The sequence below is a fragment of the Dermacentor albipictus genome, chromosome 7 (assembly GCF_038994185.2).
Source record: "Dermacentor albipictus isolate Rhodes 1998 colony chromosome 7, USDA_Dalb.pri_finalv2, whole genome shotgun sequence".
Taxonomy (NCBI): domain Eukaryota; kingdom Metazoa; phylum Arthropoda; class Arachnida; order Ixodida; family Ixodidae; genus Dermacentor; species Dermacentor albipictus.
This window is the reverse complement of record NC_091827.1, coordinates 36,208,128-36,227,512: the sequence shown is the minus strand read 5'-3', so window position 1 is coordinate 36,227,512 and position 19,385 is coordinate 36,208,128. Positions and strand designations below refer to the sequence as shown.

The 19,385-nt window shown below is 49.5% G+C and overlaps 1 protein-coding gene across 5 annotated transcripts in view; it reads left to right on the top strand.

Annotated features, from left to right (window-relative positions):
* smg (sterile alpha motif domain containing protein 4 smaug) overlaps positions 1-18,946 on the top strand; it is a 137,270-nt gene extending 118,324 nt beyond the window's left edge. For all 5 annotated transcript variants that reach the window (XM_065436670.2, XM_065436671.2, XM_065436668.2 and 2 more), the window contains 6 exons: positions 2,168-2,564; positions 2,985-3,231; positions 4,358-4,583; positions 5,987-6,089; positions 12,130-12,228; positions 13,863-18,946. In XM_065436670.2, coding sequence (XP_065292742.1) covers positions 2,168-2,564; positions 2,985-3,231; positions 4,358-4,583; positions 5,987-6,089; positions 12,130-12,228; positions 13,863-13,882 — 1,092 coding nt within the window. In that variant the 3' untranslated portion in view covers positions 13,883-18,946. The remainder of the gene's footprint in view (positions 1-2,167; positions 2,565-2,984; positions 3,232-4,357; positions 4,584-5,986; positions 6,090-12,129; positions 12,229-13,862) is intronic.
* Positions 18,947-19,385: the final 439 nt, after the last annotated feature.

Sequence of the window (19,385 nt, the reverse complement as noted above, 5' to 3'; positions counted from 1 at the left end):
TTCGTCAGAATAAGGCAACTTGAGGGCTTCTAGTGCATAGTAGGTCAACGTGACAGCAGACAACTTGTAGTGCACGTAAGACACTGAAAAGGGTTTTGAGTAAAGCTTGGAATGAAAAAGGCGCACCAAGTTAGTGTAGAACTATGTATGGGGCCATAATAACAGTGTAATTAGTGCATAAAGGGCTGAAATAAACACAGATAAGCTCGTTCAGACTGTGCGCATCTAAAACCAGAAGCTGAACCTTGACTTCACTCAGAAAAAAAAATATGAGCCGATCCCGAAGATAGTGCTGTCTAAAAATGTGGGCCGATCCTGATGGTTGTGGTGTCTTAAACAACGAAATGCATGGTACACTAATGCACCTAAGAAGACCTTGTCTTTCTTGGATGTTAACTGCCATTTACTTTCCTTTCTCTCCTGATTAACTAATTCATATTTTCGTTTGTTGCATAGCATTTGTCTACTTTCCTTTAAAGAGGCAGCCACATGCACGCAGTGTTCAAGCAACAGCAACAAGCGACGCGACAAGTGGACCAGTGTCAAATCAGTTGGAAATTTGTCACTACAAAGTCGGCGGCAAGTTGTCATTGTGTTCCAATAAATACTGTCATACACCCATAAAAAATTGCAGCCATGCCATGAGGCGAACATTATAGCCAGAGAGCTCTAGATATAGCTTTAATATGACGTCACTTCATTGCCAGTAAATATATGTTCCATGTCGGCAGCTTTCAATGCTGTGGCGCCATCTGGTAGGTGGAAATCGGTACGCTATAGCGGCTATCATTGGCCTCTTAGTCCTGACCGCATCAAAACAGGCAGTTGATTTCAGTATCAACGACCAAACATTGCTAATGCTTTGGCCTGAGCGCGAGATGAGATGAAACGAAGGCTGATCTTTAACGTTTACTTCCTGCTATCACACCACAGAGCAAGCAGCAAGAGCAAACTTGGACTGAAGCAACCGCACGGGTCGCTGCCATATTGTTACGCAATAATCTGGTAACCGCCGTAACCGGCAAAAGTCACTGCATGGACTTCCGGGCGACACGCACAATTTTTTGGCTGTTCGGCAATTTGACGAGTAGCGGGGACCCGTCGCCCTCCGTGATGGCAATACTTCTTATTCAGCGCTGTCGCTTGTCGTGGTCGCTTGAAAATTGCGTGCACTTAGTTGAGCCTTGACACGAGCTAAGCAGACGCATACAGATGTGTTGCAAAGCCTTGCATATCGCCTCTGAGATTTTCGGCGCACCGCAGGCACTGCCTTATCTCAAAAGTGATTCGAAGGAGCCGCACAGGTTTTCAGTGTGCCAGGCTCTGGATCGTTTCTGGCAAACGCGAATGGCAGTGATTTTTTCCAATTTCAGTACAAAAAAATCTTTATTTCTTTAGAGCTTTCTGTGAAACATCCACTCTTATTTCAAACGCAAGATTTTGCAGTAGAGATAGCTCTTATATAGGGTCTATATGTGCACTTTGAAACGAGGCTTTTTGTGCTATTAAAAATTGAATTGCAGTTGGACTGCTTAGCAGCTCTTTGCTGTAAGCCATTAAAGGAAAAATAAAGAGAAACACTTAAGTCAGTTTATTTTAAGTACTGCTTGGAAACTCTATTCTCTGTAATTTTCCGGTAATAGGTTGATTGGCAGATTACTAGATTTTTAGAAGAGAATATAAAGGCCAAAGTTCTATTTCCTGAATTTCGCAACAGAGCTGCAGCACCACATGTTACTGCAACATCACTGTTTTCGAAATATCTTTACACATTTGGGCCGTTACAGCTCAGTAAATATTCTTGAAAGATTTAGTCTAAGCCCATTCTGTGGCCTTTTTACAATATACTATGTAGTCTTTCTTTATCATTGAAAGTTGATTAGGCTCAAGCAGATGACATTAGACTCCATGAGTTCACAGCGAGTGGGTGTGCAAACTTCAAGGTGGCATTGCCACACATCTTTCATTTTGACGTCCTTCTTTGTTAACGTTCTTTTCGCAGTGAGAGCAACCTTTTGGTTTCGTGAAACGGCAGCTTACTACTGAAGCTCAAATTATTTAGCTTTTTAGTGTCCCTTTATGGAACCTTGCTGATCACATGAAGATTGTTGTCATTTTGCAGAAGTTGTTTTTTTAGTGACCACGTTTCTCATCCTTTCATCAACAGAGCCTCCAAGAAGAAGGCGACATCCGCACAGCCCTGGCCGAGCTCCGTGCCATGCTCCAGACCCCCATGAAGGCCTCGGGTCGCGCGGAGGACGGTCAAGACGGTGGAGGGCCACTTCACCGGGCGGCCTCGCCCGGCTCGTCAACTTCTGCCGTGACGCGTCTTTGCGGCAACGGCGACGACGTTGGTGGTGGAGGTGCCCTGTCCTCCGCGGCGGAGGAAGAAGGAGCAAGGTCGAAGGATGAAGACAGCCCTCCATCTTCGCTGGACTCGGCCTGCGGTGGGCCAAGTCCGGCGCACAGTCCCAGCAAAGGCAGCACCGCTGCTTCGGCAACAGACGTTTCCAGCGAGGAGGATGAAGACCTGCCAGGTCTCTTCACTAGGGTGGTGGGAAAAGGTGGGTAATCAGTAAGGGTGGTGGAACGACAAAATTTTTTTATTGAATTTCAATGCAATGAAGCCTTGACATTACGCAGACGTAAAGAGTGTACTTATTTATTTAAATAACCATGAAGGCCCATAGATGCAACAGACGGGAGTGGGGCAATCGTGTGCGAAATCAGGTAACCGGAAGTACTGCAGGAATGCATGAATTTAAAGAAACAAACAAACAGTACAAGACATGTTCTTGTGTAACTCTAAATACATCAAGCTGGTTTGCCGATGCATTGGAGGTGGTGGTGTGTTTCGATGTTTACTTGTCTGAATGAGCAAGAACTCGAAATTTCGTTGTCATGGCCTGCTAAGTCTGCGCTCGTCATCTCAAGATGCCACGGTTTGAAACGGGACTCTCCTTGGGGGTGGCGTGCCTGTGCAGTGTGCAGCAGTCTGCTGGTGAGCGTGCGCGCCGAGGACCAGAGCGTCAGCCAGTTTGTGACCCTGGTGGACAAGTGCCTGGCACACGAGGCGTTCAGCCCCGCCCAGAAGCGGCGCCTCTTCTCCTGGCGGCAGCAGGTGCACAAGGCCTGGCACCCCGTGCCACCTCGGCGGTCGATCGACGCCCGCCACCACCACGTCTCCGCGGCGACGCCCGTCGCCCAGGGGCCTCGGTTGCCCCCAGCTGGGTGAGTGTGGCTAGCTTGTTTCAGCGAATACAAAACAGTACCACACACAGATACCATATGATATCGATACAATTTCGATACAATATTGATACGATTTCGATACGATATCGATACAATATTGATATCGTACGATGCCACATTTTTACGATATTGTGAGATGCCACATTTTTAGTTGGTTTATGGTCGTCGTACTGCTGTCGCACCACAGAGACGAGCGCTTCCCTGCAATCGTTGGGGAGGCTGATTGGCGCTTGCGACAATGCCTTTCACCTCGATATGTGGTGAGGCAGACCAGCCAACGCCCAGTGCCAATGTCTTAGTCAAGTCTCTTCAGGCGACTTCGTTCTGGAAGGAAAGGAATGTGCACGGGTCATCACCTGTGCACATTCGTCGGTCCACCTTTGAGCGTGGCAAGGTGGACCGGCGAGCCTGCATTGTTAAAGGCATGAAAGTCTGGACTGGCCCATTCTTAGGAGAGACAGAGAGACGCCAGCAGTCAGCCTAGTTGATCTGACAGGATCTACCTATGCGCCAGTGACAACAACATGCCGGGGTTGAAATCCTACGCCAATCGTGCCATTTTGCTACTCATGCAAACGTTTGCGCCGAGTCGCCCTAAAAGCAGAAAAAAAAAACCGCAATCGCGCCATGCTTTGACAGCTTTGGCTCTGGCAGGAGTCGGCAGAAGATTGCTGGTGAAGTGCAGGGCGTTATGTGGTTGGTCTCAGAGGCCGTGTAAATGTAGCTTTCGTATTCTGGCTGCCAGTGGGTGCCAACAGCCGCACCCGAATAGGTTCCCCTAAATAAAAGTAAAAATTGAAAGATTCTTTGATCTTGCCGCCCAATCCAGCTAGCGAGAGCAGGCTAGGAGGTCCTGGGCTTATCCGTGCTTCCCTGTTGGTGGAGCAGAGTCATGTGATTTTGCTGGTGCTGTTTATGTAGAAACAAGCCTGCGAGTATCTGTACGCTGCTAGTGCCTTGACAGTTGCTTTGATTGCGGTGATCGCAAGTCCTGATATTGCAGTGATGGCCACTATGGTGTGCTTCATGATCACCTCGTAGTTCTCGCATGCAAATGCCCAGAATCTAATTTTTGTTTTGTGTTTTCTGTTTCTTTTTGCTGCAGTCGCTGGTGTGCTGTGGGCTCCTCAGTGCTTCCCCCCCTGGCGGGGGGTTCAGACTTTGGCCGGCTGGCCGGCCCCAGTGGACCCCCAGTGGCCCCTCCGCTTGGGCGACCTCCCGCTGTGTTTTTCGGTGGCGGGGGCTCTGTCGACTGCCCCGGTGGCAGTAACGGTGGCGGACCCCTGGGGGGACCCCTCGCCATGGTCATCAAGAGGCCCAGCCTGCAGGAGGTGAGGGCCGTTGTTTGCCAAGTTGTTGCCCTTGGGACGAACCTAAAGGAATAGTCGCGATTCCAAGTGCAATACTTTATCAAAAGCTGCCGTTTTCATGAGTGCTTGGTGGTGGTTCACCTGCGTTTGTCTGAAATAGTTGTTGGTAAAATTAGAAGTGCAGACTGTTGGGCGTGTTGGTAAACCATACTCAAGGAAGAATGGCGCAAACCAACAGGGATGAGATAGAAAACACAGACTGTGCTCGTTTATGTTTCCTATCTCATCCCTGTTCGTTTGCGCCATTCTTTTTGGGGTTGGTAAAATAAATATTTTAAAGGTGCTTGAAAGCTGTGACGCTCCTTCTCATGTTGTATGTAACACATTTGTTTTGAGATAAAGTTACTGCTGGTTGTTACTGGCAATAAAATTAAGGGGGTTTTTTCTTAAGTGCTTGTATTGCCTCGTAGAAGGACAAAATGAGAGGTGCCCAGGGAAAGATGTAGACACCTACCGATGTGAATACTGCCCATCGAGCAACGCGCGGCACCTCCTGGCAAACGAGATGGAAGAGCTCCATGTGTTCCTAATCTGTTGTCTATTAGCTATTTGCGGTTATCAAGACTACTCGGGAGATCCCATGTGTCACCAAACTGGCTTTGTTGCATTGTGTCGCAACTTGAGCATCAAGTCAAGATGAGAAGGCACATTACTGCTCTCAGGCATTCGAAGCATCATGATTGGCCAGAATAGACCTTTCGTGAGCAACAATTGTAAACGTTAAACAGGTTTGTTTTTGGGCTGCTACAGCTATGATATGACACTACTGTATTTATTTGAATATGGATTGACCTTTTTCCTTTTTCTAAAGTTTTGTCCAAAGTGAGCCATTGACGCATATTCATGACCAAAGAATGTTGACCTGTATTCGCGAACATATCTAAGTTACTACTGAGCTTATCGAGTTCCTTCGTCGCACACGCCGTAAATTCGGTCTCGAGATTATCAAGATTGACTTTACGAATTGCTGCATATCCAACACACTCATCGGCTCTGTGAACGAGATTGTTTGAAGTGTTGAGTACACCTGCAAAGCACTTGACAAGGAGTGACTTCTCTGGCAGCTCCGACGAGGAAGCAGCTTGTGGCATCAAATAGCGAGATTTAGTAGCCGAGCTTACAGTAAATAAATGTGTGTGATGTTTGAAGCTTTTAATTTTTCTAAAAAAAGATTATGGTTGACCTGCATTCAAATTTTTTTTTTTCACTGCGAGTTCAATATGTAGGGGGTTACAACGTACATTTGTGCTTATATTCGAATAAACACGGCAGCTCCCACATTACTTTTAACATTTTCATTGCATCACATGCTCTGGGCTGCACCTTTATATTCGACTCCTCTGCTCGTGTTCTTACATCAACAGCACCTGAACAAGCCACATGTGCAGATCCAGAGGACTCACTCTGCTCCCGTGCGACCAAATCCAGTGGTCGCTTCTCTGTACAAGCAGGCTACAACTAACAATGGTAAGGAGTGTCTAATCACATGTGGCGTTTTTCGGTGAACGAGGCTCGCGAGTGAAGTTTGGGAATCGTGAAATCCTAATTGCACTGTTATAGGGGCAAAGAGTAGGCATGTGGCCTACGGATACTGCTGAAAAGCACCTTAAAGGGGTTGTTGGGATTAACGATGATCCTGCGTTTCTCTTTACTACACACTTTATTCATGAGCCCCTGTTTCCACATCTGTCGACCACTCACCCCCAGTCGACACACGACGCACCGAGCAAAGCCTGGTCAGAGTGGTGCCCCCTAGTGTTCTGTCCAGCAACTACAGTTCACACCTCTCGTCTCCCCTGCAACACTTGTGCCATCTCTTGGCGGTCCCCCTGACTATTTGGAAGTCTTGCGACGCCTTCACTTCCTCATCACTGAATACCGACGTGTTCACAACTTGTTACTTTTTTTTTGCACCGAACAAAGGTCCAAGCTCTTTAAACCTAGAAAAAAATGCCGCTGTGCATCAGAGCGTCCTAAATAAATTACTGTGACATTTGCTTCTGCAAACTAGTTTCGGTTTGGTAGCCAGCAGGTACCCAGGAGCGACATATTTCTGCGACCAGTGGCTTGCTCGTGAGCGAAAATGAAACCACGAAGCTGCACAAATACGAGATTCGCTGTAACCTTACATCAAGTAGTTGTAGTTCCAATATATTGTTACGTAAGAAGACGCAAATGAAAAGCTATATACAAGTATATTTACAACGTAATACGCCGCACTTGGCCAAGAGGCAACAGCCCGCGCTAGCCTCCAATCGTTGTCGTCGTCTTCGTACTGCTCGCCTCTTCGTCATCGGTAATACTATTCCGTAGCACTACCCCCGGCGGCAAAAGCGCCGTCCCGGAGCGACTAAAGGCCGGACTTGGAAACAGTGTAGTAGGCCTTGAGCCTACTGACGTGCACGACATCACTAGGTGCCACAGTAGATGACGAGGTTGAGCTCACAGGGGCAATTTCGTACGTCACAGGCGTCACCTGGCGCAGCACGCGGTAGGGCCCTGTGTATCGCGAAAGGAGCTTCTCTGAAAGTCCGACGTGACAGGAGGGCGACCAGAGGAGTACGAGCGCACCAGGCGAAAACTGTACGTCACGGTGGCGGGCGTTGTACTGACGCTGCTGAGTGGTTTGCGAGTCCGTCAGTCGAGCATGGGCAAGCTGGCGTGCATGGTCGGCGAGAGCGATGGCGTCGCGCGCATACTCGCTTGTTGAGATCGAAGCAGGAGGAAGTGCCGTGTCAAGGGGCAAGGTCGGTTCGCGACCGTAGAGCAGATAAAAGGGAGAAAATCCGGCGGTGTCGTGCCGGGAAGAATTATAAGCGAATGTGACGTAAGGAAGGGCAATGTCTCAGTCGCGGTGGTCCTTGGAAACGTACTTTGACAGGATATCGGTAAGAGTACGGTTTAACCGCTCTGTCAGGCCATTGGTTTGAGGATGGTATGAGGTAGTCAGCTTGTGTTGAGTGGAGCAGGAACGTACAATGTCGGCGATAACTTTCGAGAGGAAGTTACGACCACGGTCAGTGAGCAGCTGTCGCGGGGCGCCATGAAGTAAGATAATGTCACGCAAGAGAAAGTCCGCGACGTCAGTGGCGCAACTGGTAGGGAGAGCCCGCGTGATAGCGTATCGGGTGGCGTAATCAGTTGCGACGGCTACCCATTTGTTCCCAGAGGATGACGTGGGAAAGGGACCGAGGAGGTCTAATCCAACACGAAAGAACGGTTCCACAGGGACAGTGATCGGCTGGAGATGACCGGCAGGTAGCACCTGAGGTGTTTTCCGACGCTGGCAGGTATCGCAGGCAGCAACATACTGTCGGACGGAGCGAGCAAGACCAGGCCAATAGAAGCGGCGGCGGACGCGGTCGTACGTGCGGGTTACGCCAAGATGTCCTGCAGTAGGTGCGTCATGCATCTCAAAGAGCACAGTCTATCGTAGATGTTTTGGCACGACAAGAAGATCAGATCCGTCAGGAAGGAAGTTCCTTCGGTACAGAATGCCGCCCTGGAGGACATATCGGCGAACGGATGCGTCGGTAGGTGTAGAGCGCAGACGCTCGATGAGTACTCGCAGCGATAGGTCTCGGTACTGCTCATCGGCGATGTTAGCGAAGGCAGACACAGAGAAAATGCCGTCGGCGGTACTACTGTCGGCGTCGTCAGGCTCGTCTACCGGGTAGCGAGACAGGCAGTCAGCGTCCTTGTGTAGTCGGCCAGATTTGTAGGTGGCAGAGAACGAATATTCTTGGAGGCGTAAGGCCCAGCGACCAAGTCTTCCTGAAGGGTCTTTCAATGAGCATAACCAACAAAGCGCGTGATGGTCTGTGATAACGGAAAAGGGTCGGCCATATAAGTATGGGCGGAACTTCGCAACCGCCCAAACTAGGGCCAGACACTCACGCTCAGTGATGGAATAGTTGCGCTCCGCGGGTGAGAGGAGCCTGCTGGCGTAAGCGATAACACGGTCGTTGCCGCGCTGGCGTTGTGCCAGTACTGCGCCAATTCCGTGACTGCTGGCATCAGTACGAACTTCGGTAGGCGCAGAAGGATCGAAATGGGCCAGAACGGGAGGCGTTGTGAGAACGTCGATTAGATGCGAGAATGCAGAGGCCTCGTTATCGCCCCACTGGAAAGGGGCGTCTTTTTTCAAAAGCTCGGTTAGTGGTTAGTGATGGCCGCGAAATTTTTCACGAAACGGCGGAAGTAGGAACAAAGGCCGATGAAGCTGCGCACATCCTTGACACACTTCGGAACAGGAAAGTGCGTAACAGCATGGATCTTGCCTGGGTCCGGTTGCACTCCGTTCGCGTCAACGAGATGCCCAAGGACGGTAATCTGGCGACGGCCGAATTGGCACTTCGATGCGTTCAGTTGCAGACCGGCGCGACGAAAAACGTCCAGGACTGCCGAGAGGCGCTCGAGGTGCGTAGCGAACGTTGGGGAGAATACTATGACGTCGTCCAAGTAGCACAGGACCATTTGAAACCGTGAAGGAGGGAGTCCATCATGCGTTCAAAAATGGCAGGAGCGTTAAATAGACCAAACGGCATCACTTTGAATTGATAAAGACCGTCCGGAGTTACAAAAGCAGTCTTCTCGCGGTCGAGATCGTCCACAGCAATCTGCCAGTAGCCGGAGCGGAGGTCAATAGAAGAGAAGTAGCGAGCACCATGGAGGCAGTCAAGGGCGTCATCGATCCGAGGTAGGGGATACACGTCCTTTTTGGTAACCCTGTTAAGGTGCCGATAATCCACGCAAAAGCACCATGAGCCATCCTTCTTTTTTACCAGTACAACCGGTGACGCCCATGGACTACATGACGGTTCTATGATGTTATTGGCAAGCATTTTGCGAACTTCAGCGTGAATAACTTGACGCTCAACCGGTGACACTCGATACGGGCGGCGATGAATAGGAGGGGCATCGCCGGTATTAATGCGATGTTTAACAGTTGTAGTTTGGGCCAAAGGACGATCGTTAAAGTCAAAAATATCGTGGTAGGAAAGCAGAACGCGGTAGAGCTCACGAGCATGCTCGGACGGCATGTCGGGCGCAATCATTTTCTGTAAGTCGGCGATGGTGCAAGTTGTCGACTGAGATGGTAGAGGAGGATCGGCTGAATTGCTGTCTACCTCAATAGATGCTATTGAGTGATCTTCGAATGAGCAAAGTTGGGCCAGAGACATCCCGCGTGGCAGCACTTGTGTCGTCAAGCCAAAATTGACCACGGGCAGGCAGACGCAATTAGCCGTAATAGATAAAACGGTATGAGGTACCGTGATCCCGTGTGTAAGGAGGACGTCTTGTATAGGAGCCGCGATATAGTGACCGTCGGGCACTGGTGGGGATGACACTAGGTCAACGTAAGTCAGTGCCGTAGGTGGCAAGCGAACAAAGTCGACGGAACTGAGGCGACTGGGGTGTGGTTCAGCGGGATCCAGAACAGGCAGGTCAAGGCGGAGAGTACTGGCGGAACAATCAATGAGAGCAGAATTTGCGGAGAGGAAGTCTAAGCCGAGGATGATGTCATGGGGACAGTGGGCGATGACCGTGAATAGCACGACTGTTGAGCGATCGGCGAAGGAGACGCGGGCGGCACACATACCAATTACGGGGGCTGTTCCGCCATCGGCGACACGGACAACAAGCGTCGTGGCGGGTGTGATTATTTTTTTCAGGCGGGTACGAAAGTCCACGCTCATTACCGACAAATGCGCCCCAGTGTCTATAAGAGCAGATACAGGAACACCGTCGACTTGCACGTCAAGAAGGTTCAGATGAGTGGGCAACGTCAGTGGAGGATTTGGCGGCGTAGGGAGCAATGCAGCGTCACCTCGAGGCGCTGCATCATTCAGTTTTCCGGCTGGGAGCGGCGTCCGAAGGGAGTCGGCGAAAAGGAGCGACGGGGCTGGGGAGAGCGAGATTGTCGTCCTTGGGGCGAAGGTGAACGAGAATAGGGGCGGTTCGGCGCAGGAGAGTCAGTGGCGGCATTATCGGAGCGTGCGGCATAAGGACGAGAAGGGCCACCCGAGGGGCGAGAATAGGCAGTATAAGCAGACCGGGTCGGGGAAGTCCAGTGACTTCGACAGTGCCGAGAAATGTGCCCGATGCGACGGCAGTGAAAACAAATGGGCTTGTCGTCAGCAGTGCGCAATTCAGCTGGGTTGCGGAAACGTGGTGGGTAAGACGATGCGGGACGGGGCGGAATCAAAGAAGCCGGATGGGTATCAGGGTGATGGGCCGAGCAGATGGTGTGAAGGCCCATGTTTTCGAACTCCTGGCGGACAACTGCCTGGATCAGGGAAACCGTGACTGCCGGTGCGTTGGTGGGGCTGGAGTCGAAGGCAGCCGGATAGGCGGCCTCAATCTCACGCCGAACGATCTTGGTAATATCGCCGGTGTTGTTGGGACGAGGAGCGTCGGCACAGGAAGAAGTCGCTGGGGTGTTGGGCAAACGGGCAAACTGCTGATCGATACGTCTGCTTTTAGCGAGTTCCAGGCGGCGGCACTCTTTGATAACAGCATCCACCGTCGCGACGTTGTTGAACACGAGCAAGTTGAAGGCGTCATCGGCAATGCCTTTGAGGATGTGGGATACCTTGTCTGACTGAGGCATGTGTGCATCAACTTTGCGGCACAGAGCCAGGACGTCCTGAATGTACGTGACATAGGGCTCTGTTGACGTCTGCACACGGCCGGAAAGCGCCTTCTGCGCGGCAAGTTTGTGACCGTAGGGGTTGCCGAACAAGTCTCGGAGCTTTTGCTTGAACGAATCCCAACTGGTGAGCTCCTCTTCGTGCGTCCGAAACCAAACTCGAGGTGTGCCACCGAGGTAAAAGACTACGTTGGCGAGCATGATAGTAGGGTCCCACCGGTTATTGCGGCTGACGTGTTCATACAGGCTGATCCAGTCGTCGACGTCGTCCCCATCTTTGCCCGAGAATACGGCAGGATCACGAGGAGCAGGGAGAGAGATGTAGGTCGTCGAAGTGGCAGGAGGGGTCGGAGGCGGCTGAGTCGAATTGTCATCGCCGGGAGCCATGAAGCTAGGCTCGACGTACCGTCCACTGCGAAGCTCCGTGACGAGGAACAGGGAACGTCCACCTCCACCAGATATGTTACGTAAGAAGACGCAAATGAAAAGCTATATACAAGTATATTTACAACGTAATACGCCGCACTTGGCCAAGAGGCAACAGCCCGCACTAGCCTCCAATCGTTGTCGTCGTCTGTGTACTGCTCGCCTCTTCGTCATCGGTAATACTATTCCGTAGCAATATGAAGTAGTCAATCCATAGAGAGTGCTGCAGATCAATAACAACCACACTGCGAAATGCATGAAGTTGGACTTATATGACTGCATTACTTTCGTAGCTTGCAAAGGGCTGCCTGCTAAGCATGAAACGGACTATTGCACGTACCAATTTATGAGTTTGATTCAGCTAAAGTGAAGTTTTGTTGCAGTATGTCTTGAATGACAGACTGAATGGAAGGGAAATCTCACATGCAGGGCGTATGCAAGCCGACACATCGGCAAACGACCCGGAGCTCAACAACCGGCTGGAGTCCCTCTGTCTCAGTGTCACCGAGCACGCCCTTGGAGGTTCTGGTAAGACCTGCTTCGCGGCCAGCGTCTGCACTTCACGAAACCTTGCAAACCTCTTGGCGCATGTTTGCCAAATTTATACGTGCTGGCTCTCGGAGGGGAAGAAAAGCTTTGCGGCAGGAAATTGCATTGGTTAATGAGAAGTTTCGTTTCAAGTTTTGATTCTTTGGAAGCAGATGCAGTAAACCCTCACCATAACGAAGCCGAGTTACTCAAATTATTGCTTCATTCGAAATTTCTCCCTGACCCGACCCAAACGCATGTGTTTTAAACTGGACTACTCTAAGCATACAGACAAGCGGCTCAGCTTCGAGCGAACTATGGAGAGGCGTGCCTTTCGTGCTGAGAGAAGTGTTGCATGCCGAGCGAGCAAGCGACCCTCTTCTTCGCCAGCATAAACTAAAGGTATTGACATTCCTCCTCTCCTGGCATCTCCTTCACGCCACCCGTGCCTTTTATCACCGCTTGCCCTCTGAGTTTGTTCTTTTTGATCCCGGTGACCGCACCGCGCAGCACACCGATCGTTGTGACCACCGAGTCTATGAATCACTGCGATCACACGCCGGGATCAAGAGCAACTGTCGTGAGCTCAGTCATGCGACTCCACTCCACCAACAGGGAGATGTGGACAAGCCTCGCACCTCCTCACCTGCCGTCGCTCGCTGGCTCGGGTGGCAGGATAAAGGATGTCACTACCTTTAGTTACATTTAGAGGGCTAATTTGTGCCGAGCGAACGAGCGACCTTCACTATCAGCGTGCTCTTTTCATCCGTGCTGCACCTAAGTGTTGTCAGCGGCTACCGCCGCTGTGGAAGTAGTGCGCAACGGAACAGAAAAATTTTACTCTGCCCCGCTTTCATACACCCACCGTGCCCTTAGTCACTCGAACCAAGACCCTATTGGCTCCCTCCCGCAGATTGCACAAAGGAGCCAATTGTGACCGAGAAATTTGATCGCAGTCTGGCTCGATTGCAACTGAAAATGTGCCGCTAACGCCTGTATTACTTCTGCGAAGTGGTGCATTTTCCGCTCTTCTTTTTAAACTTTTATGGTGTGGTTTCTTTTGTTGAATTACCCCTTATATCGAGTTTCTTTCGTTGCCCTGTCCACTTCGTTAAAATGAGTGTTTACTGCACAAATTTTTTGTTGCTCCCTTGGGGCTGGGTTATAATGAAACCGCCACACCATCCTACATCTTGAAATGTCCATGTAATGCTGTTGACTTCCATTAATTCGAGCCAGGCGGGATTGATGAAATTGATCAAAATATCCGGCAGGTCGAGTTAAAAAAGATGCAAAAAAAAATGACAGAACACGTCAGATTCCTTTAGCAGTATTTCCCAGACACTAATCCTCCCCTGAATCAAATGCACGCCTACTTTCTGTGTAGTCAAAGTAAGAAAAGTAACGTAAAAAATTCGATTAATGCTTCTAAACAAAGTAAAAATCTCACTTTTTCTGTGAACTTCAACTGCGCTAGGGATGAGACACAGAGGTCTCGTCCTTAGCGCAGTTAAGAAAAAAAAAAAGTTTCGCCACCTAGCCTCCCAACACACCCTCCTCGAGTTAAAAATCTCACGCTTTCCTGATTTCTTTGCCAGGAAAATGACCAGTGCTGTGTTTTTCCTTCTTTGCAGATGGCATGCCTCCATTCTAGGCACCACTGTTTGCCACCTGTGCTGGAAACATGGCGGGAACGATTGTCTGTCATCGTGCCAACCTGTGGCCTCATCAAGCTTCTCGCTCCCCCAACCTTACTTTCTTTCTTGTTGGTGCACGACCTTCTGTGAAGACCGTCTTTCATATTTCTCTTCTCCTCTTCCTCTGCATCGCCTCTTGTCACCCGTATCGCAACCAAAGTTCTTTGTTGACGTTGCCGGCACGACAGGCTTCCTGTTGATGCCACTGCTGGTTATTTGTTTTTTTTTTCCTCTCTAAATCATCACCTGCCTATTGCTCCTTAGTGTTTACGACGCTGTTCTTATGAAATGGTGACTTTTATCATGAGACAACTGGCACGTGCGAGTGTGTGTGTTTGTGGGCACGCCATTTTCTTACCCTGCCATGATTTTCTTCATTGTTGCCCCTTGTTCAGTTGATCCTTTCTTTTTATTTTGTTGGCACCTAGGTCATATCCCTTATATTTGTTTGTTTATACTGTCACCTCTGGCTGTTGTATCGTGTATCCACACAATGGAGTGAATATTTGTTTTCCGTGCTAGACATCGCATCACCTGACTCCACGTCACGGATTGCCGTTGGCAACGTCTCGTCCACGGTGTGCACAGACGAGAAATGCCAAGCCATTTCTCGCATCCGTATTCTGCCAGTCAAACGAAGTTAACCTAACCCAGAATGCTTTCTTTGTCTGCCAATAAGCAGTGTCCTTTTACCAACAAAAGCGTTTTAGAGGAAAGAAGTACCTGCAAAATTTAAAAAGTAAGAAAGCCGCTATCACAGCCAATCCAAAGTTTCAGTTACCGAAATTTAGGTTCTGGTGCCATCTGTGCAAAGGATAAATATTCGTTATGTATGGCCTGTGAGATCGAGCTGGGCATGCTGCCAAATCTTGGAGGCCACGTACAGCTAGTGCAGCCTCTATTGTTAGGCCTAAGGCATCGAAATTGAAAAGTCGATCTCGGAAACAGTGCCGAATGGTCGGGAATCCTTTGCTGTCTAAGCACCATGACACAAATTTAAAGCAAATACAAGCATCGTTTGGAAACTAACTGGCCCAAACAGTGCACTGTGACAACGGATCTGGAGGGGGCAGCAGCCACTTTCAGGCGTTGTTATTTTCTTGTCTCGTCCGTCATCTGGATGCTTTTCGCAGCCGGACGGGCTGCGGAATTGGTGTCTGTAGAAGTTTGCGGAGTCGTTCGCCGTGTGGATACACCAATACAGGCAGTTCAGCGATGACAAACTCCTTCCGGCCATCTGAACTGGCCGAACGTGAATCGAAGGCTCTGGCTTTTAACTGTGACGTTGGAGGCTTAGCCTGCCTCGTTTTTTGATCCCGAGTGTGAATGTTACCTGTCGCTTCCTCGGTTCTTTGCCGATTGCGCCTTGTTGCATTGTCACCGCAATTTGTGCGCATCACCTTTGAGATGTGTGAACCCGCAGTTTTACGTGCCTTAGTCTCTGATCAGTTGATCACTGCTGCGTGCGCGTGTGTGTGTGTTGGAGAGGGGGTCTCTCTCTGAAGTGCGTGTGGTTGTGGGCAGTCTTCCAAGCTGACTCTTTTTTTTTTTTGAAGTCCTCACCCCGTCTGTTAGCATATCTGTTTCGATAAAGCCACTTGCCTTATGTTATTGTTTGCGAGTGAGCGCGTAAAGAGAAAAGGAACTTGTCACGCGCATTTCTTTTTAAGTGCCTTCCCCTGTGGTGCACTTTTTTATGTTCGGTTTTTAGCGATGTCTCCAGAGCTGACGGGTTGGTTGGAATAGCGGCGGCGAACTAGAATTGTTAAGAACCAACCACGCATTGGCCAGTTGACGTAAAACTACAGTTCGATGTGCTGCAGTGACATAGACTGTTGCGCTAAGCTAAAGCGTCAGCTTGGACTCTGCAGTAGGCCTGTGTGTTCGTTCATGTGCCGGTGAAACCTAAAATAATGACCTGCAGCATTTCTCGTGTCCAACCTATGTCTGGAAGCAAGGCGTTCTCGAAAAAACCTTCTATTAGGTTTCATGTGAAATACAAGCGCGCGAATGCATCTGCGTGTGTGCACGTGTCCATTTCACGGACACTTTGGGCAAGCATGTGGAATAATATCCAAGTGGCAGGAAGGCACACAAAGCCTTTGCATTCTGGTAAAGAAATGCCACCTCTGGTTCTAATGGAGTCTTGGCATTTCGTATCGTTGCCTACGCCCCGTTTTAATTCTTTTTGTCTCTTTCCCGTAGAGCGTGCGACGCACAGTGCACTCGTTCAGAGTCGCCAAATGGATTCTGCCGCATGTTTTGCGCGGTCAAGTTTTTCTTTGTATCGTGTGTGCTTCTGTTTGCACCCCGCAACATTGGGGGGGGGAGGGCTAGGACTGTGTATGTATACATACATATATATATATAAATATTATATATATTATAAATATAACGTATACAGTGACTGTACATAACTCTGGCCAGGTGCCATACACTAGTAGGTAAGACACTTCCGAGAGGCAGAAATGGCCGAAGAATCGCGTGCCGATGCCTTTCTTGTCGTCCCTCCCGCGGGCTCCCGTCACTGGTCAGGCGCGAGAGTGCCGGTTTGCGCAAACGAAAGGAAGCATTTAAGAGGGCTGCAGTATTTGAATGCTCCAACGTAGCTGTTGATGCTAAGCCGACGTAAGCCCCACGCCGGGCCAATGTCGGGCCATGCTGCCCAGGTAGGCCCCACGTTGGGCTTACTCTGGTGGCACACATTGTGCTTACTTGGGCCTTGCAGAGGTTTTCTTCTTTCGCCTCCCCCGGATTGTATTACTTTTTGTTTTTCTCTCTCTCCGACTGCCCTCTCTTTGAAAGAGAGTGAGAGAAAGAGAGAGCTTGTTTCACTATCTCCTACCCTCCTCCCTTGCTTTATTTTTTTTTCGCGCAACGCTGCAGGACCGGTGTTGCGCGAGCCACAAGGTACTCACGACGAAGAGCGTCTGCTTCTTGAAAAGAATTGAGAACAACCTCCTGTGCATTTTGTGACGAGTCGGGGCCATCTGGCGCAGTCGGCTTGCTGCTTAGAAGGGTCTGGGAGTGAACCGGACGTGGTGGTCACGTTGATGCGAGGGAGTTTTTGGAAGTAGCAGAGACTTGGCATGCCCAGTTTGCGGCCGACAGGGCCCGTGCATTCTATAAACCCAAACTAGCCCCGAGTCATTCCGTTCATACTGCAGATAGCATAAACTGACCAATGTTGACATTGTTTTTTTTTCTACAATGGATTCCATTGAAACAGTTGTCAAAATCCACTAACAGGGATCATGAATCTGCTGTGAAAAATTGCGGCAATAAAGACTCCCAAGTATTTTTAATGATTACCTTAAAGGCCTGCAAATATACATTTGAGAAAGGCAGATACAAAATGCTTGTTTTGCATGGATAGCAGCATCGTTATTGAATATGTTTTAAAATAACATCCATGCTTTACAAATTATGCCATTAGGAGTTGCATAGACAGTCATCAAATGTATTGTCACAAATATATTGTTAAAGGGCACCGCAGTTCACTTTTCATTTACTAATGTAACGCACAAGAACAGCCAGAATCTGCCAAGGATTTGTGTGTGCACAATAAGCACGGATAAAATTTCTGGTGAAATTCAGAGAAACAAATTGCAGTGTGCTAAAGGATCATTCCTTCCTCTTAACGAGTCAAAAGTTTGCCGTATATTAGTGGAAACTCCATTGAGATGGCAATGCAGATGCTAAGTTCGCTATTTTCACTATTTCTAAAACTTCCTGTGTGCTTCCAAAACTGCAGGTTTCATCGGTCAGGACATGCAATGAACATCTGTCAGAAAGAGAAAAATACATTTGTGTTCTAGACACTGCTCAAGTGTGTATGCTTTTTGTTTTCGTTCTTTTGCTGCAAATTTTAGTGAGATATCTGTAAATATGAAAGTTTGAATAATTCTCTCATAGTCTGTTGTTTGGACTGCCAGTAGTTTACCTTACATATTGCTGTAAACAGTGTTCCCCCATAAGACGTGATCACTTCTGTCCAAAATTAAGCGTCTAATTAATATAAGTTCACTTGCAAGCAGGTCAATGCAACAGTGTGAACACAGCCCGTGGTGTGTTTCACTTCTAAGGGGTTTTAGAGAATGGCAAGTGCGAGCGGCAAGGATATGCAAAGGGGACCTCGTTTTCTCAAAAAGTATGGCCAGTCGAACTGAGCATGCGCAAAACCCAATGATGACTGCGGGTATTTTACGTGCATGTGGATAGCATTCAATAATGGTGGGTCTGCGATTTCTGAAAACTCCCTAATATTGTATGTGTGGTGTATCGCAGTGGCAATTCCGGTGCATACTACGAAGGCCATGTGATTTCTCAAAGAAACCAACAATAATTGCACTTGCTGCTCCGAGAATGGCTTTCCTTTTCACAGGCAGCTCGGAGACTGATGTGTGATGTTAAAGAGTTTTAGTGAATGGCTAGGAGATGTAAGGGGGACTATGTCACTCTTGATTTCCAATGGCACTGCGCATGTGCAAAACCCAAAGCTGGCTCGGATTAAAACGTGCATTGCACGTAGCATCCGCTCACTTTGGGTCTGCTGCTCCCAAAAGCTTTCTTATTTCAAATACGTGGCGCATCACAGTGGCGATCTATTCCGGCGCGCAATACAAAGACGTTAGCAGCATTAAAATTCTTAAAGAGAAAAGCCTGCTGTTCCAGATCAAGCTTCTTTTGCACGTCTTGGAGGCTAGTGTGCGGTGCGACAGGACTGCTCCATTGTCTTTTGGTGTTGGACTTGAGCGCATCAAACACGGACCGGCGCCGAGGATGGCACCCCTCGTTACGTAGCCGGCAGAGGTGGCACCGAGTAAGCCGACAACATGCCTCGGATGTGTCATTGAACGCTCAAAACCTGTACGTCTGTCAGGAGATGGTTGTGGAAGCCTTCCTCTGTGTGCACGTGTGACGAGGAAGCTGCGTGCAACTGATGTGACTTGCACTTGCGTGTTGCTTGCACTTCTGTCAAGAGAGATGATTTACGAATAAAGTTTATGACATCATTGCAACCGTTGCACTTCTTTTAGAGCGCAGCGCTTAGGCGCCCGTTCCTGCGTTGTGCGTCGGCGTGCCTCGGTGGCGTTATACCTCGTTAACCAAACGAACGAGCACAGGCGAGATGAAAGCGAACGCGGAGCGCAGCGTGAAATGAAAGAAGGGCGCGCGAGGAGGAAAGTGGAGAAGCGGAGGGGAAACGGCCTGCGCATGCGCAGAGTTGCCGGCGGCCACGGCATCCGCCGCCGCGTGGGCGATCTCATCTGCGCCTCCGAGGAGGAGGAGGAGGGGGGGGGCAACATGGCGTGAGGTGCAGAGGGCTACGCTCTTCCGCGGCGACAGCTGCTAAGTGAGGTCAGTCCGCCGTACCAGCGTGTGTGACGTGGACCATCGCTCCTGCAAGGTGCGATGGCGAGCGGCTACGAGTAATGCTCGATGTGACGCTGCCTTGGG